This window comes from Oncorhynchus gorbuscha, unplaced genomic scaffold, assembly GCF_021184085.1.
Source record: "Oncorhynchus gorbuscha isolate QuinsamMale2020 ecotype Even-year unplaced genomic scaffold, OgorEven_v1.0 Un_scaffold_4252, whole genome shotgun sequence".
NCBI classification, from domain to species: Eukaryota; Metazoa; Chordata; class Actinopteri; order Salmoniformes; family Salmonidae; genus Oncorhynchus; species Oncorhynchus gorbuscha.
Genome location: NW_025748309.1, coordinates 1 through 10,191, shown reverse-complemented (window position 1 = coordinate 10,191; position 10,191 = coordinate 1). Strand labels below are relative to the sequence as shown.

The 10,191-nt window shown below is 47.3% G+C and overlaps 1 protein-coding gene across 2 annotated transcripts; it reads right to left on the bottom strand.

Annotated features, from left to right (window-relative positions):
• Positions 1-429: 429 nt before the first annotated feature.
• LOC124028478 (methylsterol monooxygenase 1) lies at positions 430-9,275 on the bottom strand. Of its 2 annotated transcripts, XM_046340520.1 has the most exons (6): positions 9,123-9,275; positions 6,616-6,757; positions 5,364-5,512; positions 4,043-4,169; positions 3,309-3,463; positions 430-1,777 (listed from the first exon to the last, which is right to left on the bottom strand). In XM_046340520.1, exons 1-6 carry the CDS (start codon positions 9,233-9,235, stop codon positions 1,597-1,599), a joined length of 867 nt encoding a protein of 288 aa, XP_046196476.1. In that variant the 5' UTR covers positions 9,236-9,275; the 3' UTR covers positions 430-1,596. The 2 variants fall into 2 exon arrangements, with proteins under 2 accessions (XP_046196476.1, XP_046196477.1); XM_046340521.1 differs by lacking the exons at positions 5,364-5,512; positions 6,616-6,757; positions 9,123-9,275 and adding an exon at positions 5,097-5,131.
• Between the last annotated feature and the right edge of the window lie 916 nt (positions 9,276-10,191).

Genomic DNA, 10,191 nt, shown 5'->3' with positions numbered 1-10,191 from the left:
CTCATTCCAGGGTTTTTCTTTATTTTTTACTATTTTCTACATTGTAGAATGATAGTGAAAATATCACAACTATGAAATAACACATATGGAATCATGTAGTAACCAAAAAAGTGTTAAACAAATCAAAATACATTTTATATTTGAGATTTCATAAAGGGTCCTTCCTTGAGAACAGCCGAAGAACCCCTTAGGAACCTCTTTTTCTAAAGAGTCTAGAACCGTACTGAACTGATATTCTAGAACCGTACTTGAACTGATATTCTAGAACCGTACTTGAACTGATATTCTAGAACCGAACTTGAACTGATATTCTAGAACCGAACTTGAACTGATATTCTAGAACCATACTTGAACTGAGATTCTAGAACCGTACTTGAACTGATATTCTAGAACCGTAAAATGTAAGTAAAGTGCTTCAATGAATCCAACTCGTAAAACAATGGTTTAATTACAATGAACAGTGAAGAAAAACACATTATTAATAATAATCATCTCACCAGGATAATGTTTTTATTCAGGAACAACGGCCTGATGCTATTGGTCAAGACCAGACAATCAATCAATCAATCAATCAATCAATCAAATGTATTTATAAAGCATGAGCAGATGTCACAAAGTGCTTATACAGAAACCCAGCCTCAAACCCCCAACACGCCTGATGTTATCAGGGTCAATTTCAATTCCAGACGATTCAAAAAGTGAATCAAACTCCGATTCAAATTAAAAATGTTCCTAATTTAAAAGTATTGAAGAGAATTAGAATTGGAATGTTTGTGTACTTCCTGAATTGACTGAAATTGAAATGGCATTTGACCCCAACCCTGGATGTTATTGGTCAAGACCAGACAAGGGCTGATGTTATTGGTCAAGACCAAACGAGGGCTGATGTTATTGGTCAAGACCAAACGAGGGCTGATGTTATTGGTCAAGACCAAACAAGGGCTGATGTTATTGGTCAAGACTGTTCTACTCTATTTTAGTGTGTTCTTTTCCCACAAGGCATTGCACACTCAGGAGTCCAGTTCTGACCTTCATGAAGTGTGTTTAAGCGTGCATTCATAAGTGCATGTGTCTGTCTGCGTGTGTGAGTATTTGCGTCCGTCCGTGTCCGTGTGTCTGCGTCCGTGTGTCTGTGTGAGGGTCTGCGTCCGTCCGTGTCCGTGTGTCTGCGTCCGTGTGTCTGTGTGAGGGTCTGCGTCCGTCCGTGTCCGTGTGTCTGCATCCGTGTGTCTGTGTGAGGGTCTGCGTCCGTCCGTGTCCGTGTGTCTGCGTCCGTGTGTCTGTGTGAGGGTCTGCGTCCGTCCGTGTCCGTGTGTCTGCGTCCGTGTGTCTGTGTGAGGGTCTGCGTCCGTCCGTGTCCGTGTGTCTGCGTCCGTGTGTCTGTGTGAGGGTCTGCGTCCGTCCGTGTCCGTGTGTCTGCGTCCGTGTGTCTGTGTGAGGGTCTGCGTCCGTCCGTGTCCGTGTGTCTGCGTCCGTGTGTCTGTGTGAGTATTTGCGTCCGTCCGTGTCCGTGTGTCTGCGTCCGTGTGTCTGTGTGAGGGTCTGCGTCCGTCCGTGTCCGTGTGTCTGCGTCCGTGTGTCTGTGTGAGGGTCTGTTTACTGGTTTTTCTTGCTCATTATGTGTCTGTTGTATTGGGAGTCAGTGTGCAGTATCTTGTCCCACCAGGTAAAGGTGGAGGCGTAGTTCCCTACGAAGTTCATATGGTGGAAGTCATGGAAACGAGCTCCGGCATAGAACGGGATCAGGTGGAGAGGGTTGAGAGGGATGTCATACCCACTGGAGAGAGGAGGAGAGGGGAGGAGAGAGGAGGGAGAGAGAGAGAGAGAGAGAGGAGGAGGAGAGAGGGGGGAGAGGGGGAGGAGAGGAGAAAGGGAGAGGAGGAGGAGAGGGAGGGAGGAGAGGGAGAGGAGGAGAGAGAGAGGAGAGGGAGGGAGAGAGAGAGAGGAGAAGGAGGAGGAGAACGGGAGGAGGAGAGGGAGAGAGGGAGGAGAGAGAGAGGAGGAGGAGAGGGAGGGAGAGAGAGAGAGGAGGAGGGAGAGGGGGAGAGGGGGAGAGAGAGAGAGGAGGAGAGGAGAAAGGAGAGGAGGAGAGAGAGAGAGAGAGGAGGAGAGGAGGAGGGAGAGGAGAAAGGAGAGGAGGAGGAGAGGAGAAAGGGAGAGGAGGAGGAGAGGAGAGAGGGAGAGAGGGAGAGATGAGGAGAGATGGAGAGAGGAGGAGAGGGGAGAGGAGGGGAAGACAGAGGGAGGGGAGAGGGGGAGAGGAGATGGGAGAAGGAGAGAGGAGGAGAGGAGAGGGGAGAGGAGAAGAGGAGGAGAGGGGGAGGAGAGATAGGGAGAGAGAGGAGAGAGAGGAGAGGGGAGGAGAGGGGGAGGACAGAGGGAGGAGAGGGAGGAGGACAGAGGGAGGAGAGGGAGGGAGAGGAGAGAGGAGGGGGAGGAGAGAGGAGGAGAGGGAGAGGGGAGAGAGAGAGAGAGGGGGGGAGAGAGAGAGGAGGGAGGGGGAGAGGAGGGAGGAGGAAAAAGGAAGAGAGGATGTTAATTTAACATTGTAATATGTATACACATAACCTACACAAAATCCCCTAAACCCCACTCTACCCGTACACACTCCTCATATGACAACACAGTGTCTGCGTTCCGATTCTCTACCCTTCACTCTAGTCGGGGGACCCCTGATGGCCAGACTAGAGAACTACATGGTAGATCTGGGGAACCCTGGTGGTCAAACCAGAGAACAACACGGTAGATCTGGAGACCCCTGGTGGTCAGACCAGAGAACAACAAGCAGGGAGAGCTGGAGACCCCTGGTGGTCAGACCAGAGAACAACAGGCAGGGAGCGCTGGAGACCCCTGGTGGTCAGACCAGAGAACAACAGGCAGGGAGCGCTGGAGACCCCTGGTGGTCAGACCAGAGAACAACAGGCAGGGAGCGCTGGAGACCCCTGGTGGTCAGACCAGAGAACAACAGGCAGGGAGAGCTGGAGACCCCTGGTGGTCAGACCAGAGAACAACAGGCAGGGAGCGCTGGAGATCCCTGGTGGTGGTGAGTAGATATGCATTTTTCCACAAACAGGAGGATAAACACTTTTGGGCAAAAAGTCTCTAGGAGTGTTTACATTTACCCTCCACTACACCTCTGCCTCCTCAATAGTCTCTAGGAGTCTCTAGGAGTGAGTGTGTGTGTGTGTGTGTGTGTGTGTGTGTGTGTGTGTGTGTGTGTGTGTGTGTGTGTGTGTGTGTGTGTGTGTGTGTGTGTGTGTGTGTGTGTGTGTGTGTGTGTGTGTGTGTGTGTGTGTGTGTGTGTGTACCTGTGTACGTCGATGGTCTCCAGCAGGCGGAAGGCGACCCAGGCCCATAGCAACGTCACGTGGTTACAGAACACCATGATGCCGATGAAGAACCCAGACCCAAGGATCACTGTCTCAGCTGGGTGGGCGTACTCTGCCTGCATGCCAAATGGAGCCTACAGACACAGAGGGGGGAGAAGAGAGAGAGACAGAGACAGAGACACACAGAGGGAGAGAGAGAGAGACAGACAGAGGGAGAGAGAGAGAGACAGAGAGAGAGAGACACACAGAGGGAGAGAGAGAGAGACAGAGACAGAGAGAGAGACAGACAGAGGGGGGGAGAGAGACAGAGAGAGGGGGGAGAGAGACAGAGAGAGGTGAGAGAGAGACAGAGAGAAAGAAACAGACAGACAGACAGACAGACAGACAGACAGACAGACAGACAGACAGACAGACAGACAGACAATTGGTTATAGCAAGTTTATTTGACATTTTAGTCCGTTAGCAGACACTCTCATCCAGCGCAATGAGGGTTAAATGCCTTGCTCAAGGGCACATCGGCATTTGTGTGTATTCGTGCCTGTGCGTGTTCGTGCCTGACTGTCTAGCGTGTGTGTGTGTGTGTGTGTGTGTGTGTGTGTGTGTGTGTGTGTGTGTGTGTGTGTGTGTGTGTGTGTGTGTGTGTGTGTGTGTGTGTGTGTGTGTGTGTGTGTGTGTGTGTGTGTGTGTGTGTGTGTGTGTGTGTGTGTACTCACAGTGAACTCGTGGTGCACTTTGTGGATGTGCTTGTAGATACTGCGGTGATGTAGCAGGCGATGGAGGAAATAGTGCCAGGTGTCCTCTATCACAGCACAGCCTAGACACTGAGCTAACAGGTAGGGCCTGGGGAGGGAGAGATAGACAGAACAGCCTAGACACTGAGTTAACAGGTAGGGCCTGGGGAGGGAGAGATAGACAGAACAGCCTAGACACTGAGTTAACAGGTAGGGCCTGGGGAGGGAGAGATAGACAGAACAGCCTAGATACTGAGTTAACAGGTAGGGCCTGGGGAGGGAGAGATAGACAGAACAGCCTAGACACTGAGCTAACAGGTAGGGCCTGGGGAGGGAGAGATAGACAGAACAGCCTAGACACTGAGCTAACAGGTAGGGCCTGGGGAGGGAGAGATAGACAGAACAGCCTAGACACTGAGTTAACAGGTAGGGCCTGGGGAGGGAGAGATAGACAGAACAGCCTAGACACTGAGTTAACAGGTAGGGCCTGGGAGGGAGAGATAGACAGAACAGCCTAGATACTGAGTTAACAGGTAGGGCCTGGGGAGGGAGAGATAGACAGAACAGCCTAGACACTGAGCTAACAGGTAGGGCCTGGGGAGGGAGAGATAGACAGAACAGCCTAGACACTGAGCTAACAGGTAGGGCCTGGGGAGGGAGAGATAGACAGAACAGCCTAGACACTGAGCTAACAGGTAGGGCCTGGGGAGGGAGAGATAGACAGAACGGCCTAGACACTGAGTTAATAGGTAGGACCTGGGGAGGGAGAGATAGACAGAACAGCCTAGACACTGAGTTAACAGGTAGGGCCTGGGGAGGGAGAGATAGACAGAACAGCCTAGATACTGAGTTAACAGGTAGGGCCTGGGGAGGGAGAGATAGACAGAACAGCCTAGACACTGAGCTAACAGGTAGGGCCTGGGGAGGGAGAGATAGACAGAACAGCCTAGACACTGAGTTAACAGGTAGGGCCTGGGGAGGGAGAGATAGACTTGTGTGCCTACCTCTGCGTTTGTGTGTGTGTGTTGGGTCGTACCATCGTGGCATGCTGTCCCAGTCATAGGGGAGGTTGTGTGTGTGTTGGGTCGTACCATCGTGGCATGCAGTCTCAGTCGTAGGGGAGGTTGTGTGTGTGTGTTGGGTCGTACCATCGTGGCATGCTGTCCCAGACGTAGGGGAGGTTGTGTGTGTGTTGGGTCGCACCGTCGTGGCATGCTGTCCCAGACGTAGGGAGGTGTGTTGGGTCGTACCATCGTGGCATGCTGTCCCAGTCGTAGGGGAGTTTGTGTGTGTTGGGTCGTACCATCGTGGCATGCTGTCCCAGTCGTAGGGGATGCTGAAGAACTCAGTGAAGTGGTACGTTCCACAGATCATGGGCAGCTGGATACAGAAGTGGTTGAACAGCAGCATCTTGAAACACCTCCACTGTTTCTCCCACGTCTCTGGCTTGTCCACACACACACACACACACACACACACACACACACACACACACACACACACACACACACACACACACACACACACACACACACACACACACACACACACACACACACACACACACACACACACACACACACACACACACACACACACACACCACAGGGGAGGGAGTATCATTGTTAAAACTTCCACTTCTTCATCTAACACCCCCCACCGGTTGGATCTAAGGGAGAGGAGGGTGTTAGGTCTATAACAGGGAGAGGAGGGTGTTAGGTCTATAACAGGGAGAGGAGGGTGTTAGGTCTAACAGGGAGAGGAGGGTGTTAGGTCTATAACAGGGAGAGGAGGGTGTTAGGTCTAACAGGGAGAGGAGGGTGTTAGGTCTAACAGGGAGAGGAGGGTGTTAGGTCTAACAGGGAGAGGAGGGTGTTAGGTCTAACAGGGAGAGGAGGGTGTTAGGTGGAGAGGAGGGTGTTAGGGGAGAGGAGGGTGTTAGGTCTAACAGGTAGAGGAGGGTGTTAGGTCTAACAGGGAGAGGAGGGTGTTAGGTCTAACAGGGAGAGGAGGGTGTTAGGTCTAACAGGGAGAGGAGGGTGTTAGGTCTAACAGGGAGAGGAGGGTGTTAGGTCTAACAGGGAGAGGAGGGTGTTAGGTCTAACAGGGAGAGGAGGGTGTTAGGTCTAACAGGGAGAGGAGGGTGTTAGGTCTAACAGGGAGAGGAGGGTGTTAGGTGGAGAGGAGGGTGTTAGGGGGAGAGGAGGGTGTTAGGTCTAACAGGTAGAGGAGGGTGTTAGGTCTAACAGGGAGAGGAGGGTGTTAGGTCTAACAGGGAGAGGAGGGTGTTAGGTCTAACAGGGAGAGGAGGGTGTTAGGTCTAACAGGGAGAGGAGGGTGTTAGGTCTAACAGGTAGAGGAGGGTGTTAGGTCTAACAGGGGAGAGGAGGGTGTTAGGTCTAATGAGGGAGAGGGAGGGTGTTAGGTCTTAACAGGGAGAGGAGGGTGTTAGGTCTAACAGGTAGAGGTAACTAGGTCTAACAGGTAACACCCTCCTCTCCCTGTTAGACCTAACACCCTCCTCTCCTTTTGATCTAACACCCTGTTGAATCTACCTGTTGGATCTTGTACTTCTGCATGAAGGGAAGGAACTGAAACAGGAAACCAGGTAGACAAAACAGGAAGTAGATGGCCTCATGGACGATGAGAGAACCCCAGGTGGCGATCTGGAATTTAGTGTAGTTCTCATTCACATACCTGGTGGACAGAGATCAACAGACATCAATCAATGAATCAAAGAGGCTAAGAACATGTGCATCTGTCTGCCTGGAACGTTGTGTAGTCAGTCAATCAGTCAGTCAGTCAGTCAGTCAGTCAGTCAGTCAGCTCAATCAGTCAGTCAGCTCAATCAGTCAGCTCAATCAGTCAGTCAGTCAGTCAGTCAGTCAGTCAGTCAGTCAGTCAGTCAGTGTATCAAAGAGTCTAAGAACATGTGCATCTGTCTGCCTGAAACGTTATTAATAGTCAGCTGTTAACCAGTCATTCAATCAGTCAGTCAGTCAGTCAGTCAGTCAGTTCAATCAGTCAGCCAGTCAGTCAATGAATGAGTCAAAGAGTCTAAGAACATGTGCATCTATCTGCCTGGAACGTTGTGTAGTCAACTCGTCAACCAGTCATTCAATCAACCAGTCAGTCATTATAGTAGTATTACTCCAGGCGTGCTGTGGTGAAGGCTGCAGGTAAAACTGTAGTAGTGTAGTAGGAGGTAGTAGTAATAGTAGTAGAAGTAGCAGTATTATAGGCGTAGCTGTATAGCAGCAATATAGTGGCAGTAGTATTATATTAGCAGTAGTATTATAGGCGTAGTTGTATAGCAGCAGTATAGTGGCAGTAGTATTATATTAGTAGTAGTATTATAGGCGTAGCTGTATAGCAGCAGTAGTATTATAGGCTTAGCTGTATAGCAGCAGTATAGTGGCAGTAGTATTATATTAGTAGTAGTATTATAGGTGTAGCTGTACAGCAGCAGTATAGTGGTAGTGGTATTATATTAGCAGTAGTATTATAGACGTAGCAGTATAGCAGTATTATAGTAGTACTAATAGTATAGTAGTTGTATTCTAGTCACAGCATTGTAGTAGTATAGCAATAGTATAGGAGTGCATTAGTATTAGTAGTAGTATTAGTATAGTAGTAGTAGTATATTAGTAGTAATAGTATAGTAGTGTTATAGTAGTACAGTAGTTTAGTAGTAGTAGTGTAGTAGTATATTAGTAGTACTAAAGCAATAGTACACTAACAGTATAGTAGTAGTAGTCTAAGTTTAGCAGCAGTACAGTAGTAGTAGTATAGTAGCAGTATATTAGTAGTATAGTAGTGGTATAGTAAGAGTAGCAGTATATTAGTAAGTGGTATAGTAAGAGTAGTATAGTATAGTAGCAGTATATTAGTAGTGTAGTAGTGGTATAGTATAGTAGCAGTATATTAGTAGTATAGTAGTGGTATAGTAAGAGTAGTATAGTATAGTAGCAGTATATTAGTAGTGTAGTAGTGGTAGTATAGTAGCAGTATATTAGTAGTATAGTAGTGGTATAGTAAGAGTAGTATAGTATAGTAGCAGTATATTAGTAGTGGTATAGTAAGAGTAGTATAGTATAGTAGCAGTATATTAGTAGTGTAGTAGTGGTATAGTATAGTAGCAGTATATTAGTAGTATAGTAGTGGTATAGTAAGAGTAGTATAGTATAGTAGCAGTATATTAGTAGTATAGTAGTGGTATAGTAAAGAGTAGTATAGTATAGTAGCAGTATATTAGTAGTATAGTAGTGGTATAGTAAAGTAGCATAGTATAGTAGCAGTATATTAGTAGTGTAGTAGTGGTATAGTATAGTAGCAGTATATTAGTAGTATAGTAGTGGTATAGTAGTAGTATAGTATAGTAGCAGTATATTAGTAGTATAGTAGTGGTATAGTAAAGTAGTATAGTATAGTAGCAGTATATTTAATAGTGTAGTAGTGGTATAGTATAGTAGCAGTATATTAGTAGTATAGTAGTGGTATAGTAAGAGTAGTATAGTATAGTAGCAGTATATTAGTAGTGTAGTAGTGGTATAGTATAGTAGCAGTATATTAGTAGTATAGTAGTGGTATAGTAAAGAGTAGTATAGTATAGTAGCAGTATATTAGTAGTATAATAGTGGTATAGTAAGAGTAGTATAGTATAGTAGCAGTATATTAGTAGTGTAGTAGTGGTATAGTATAGTAGCAGTATATTAGTAGTATAGTAGTGGTATAGTAAGAGTAGTATAGTATAGTAGAAGTATATTAGTAGTATAGTAGTGGTATAGTAAGAGTAGTATAGTATAGTAGCAGTATATTAGTAGTATAGTAGTGGTATAGTAAGAGTAGTATAGTATAGTAGTAGTATATTAGTAGTATAGTAGTATAGTAGCAGTAGTATAGTAGTGGTATAGTAAGATTATAGCAATATTACCTCCAGGCGTATTGTAGTGAAGGCTGAAGAGGGTTGTCAGGTAAAACTGTAGTAGTGTAGTAGTGGTATAGTATAGTAGCAGTATATTAGTAGTATAGTAGTGGTATAGTAAGATTATAGCAATATTACCTCCAGGCGTATTGTAGTGAAGGCTGAAGAGGGTTGTCAGGTAAAACTGCATCAACATATTCCACGGCCAGGAAGGCAGAGGACAAGATGGTGGCCGTACTGTTCACCTCCATTCTGATTGGCTGGTGGGGTGGGCTGGGAGGAGTTAACACTGAGAACACGCACACACACAAACATTAATATTAATTGGCTCTGACCAGGAAGAGACCTGGGCAAACACAATAACGTTTTATACATTAATAACTAGACTAGACAACACGTGTGCACACACACACACTGCACAGCCATGACATAGTCACACACACACACACTGCACAGCCATGGACATAGCCACACACACACACACTGCACAGCCATGGACATAGCCACACACACACACACTGCACAGCCATGGACATAGCCACACACACACTGCACAGCCATAGCCCACACACACACTGCACAGCCATGGACATACGCACACACACACACACACACTGCACAGCCATGGACATAGCCGCACACACACACACACACTGCACAGCCATGGACATAGCCGCACACACACACACACACACACACACACACACACACACACACACACACACACACACACACACACACACACACACACACACACACACACACACACACACACACACACACACACATGGACATAGCCACACACACACTGCACAGCCATGGACATAGCCCACACACACTGCACAGCCATGGACATAGCCACACACACACACTGCACAGCCATGGACATAGCCACACACACACTGCACAGCCATGGACATAGCCACACACACACACTGCACAGCCATGGACATAGCCACACACACACACTGCACAGCCATGGACATAGCCACACACACACACTGCACAGCCATGGACATAGCCACACACACACACTGCACAGCCATGGACATAGCCACACACACACACTGCACAGCCATGGACATAGCCACAAATAACTACCATATTACAAATAACTACCATATCGTTTGTTTTTAAATCATTAGAAATAAAAGCTGCACAAAATAAATGAGATGGAAAATATACAGGGAAACCTCTGGACCAGATC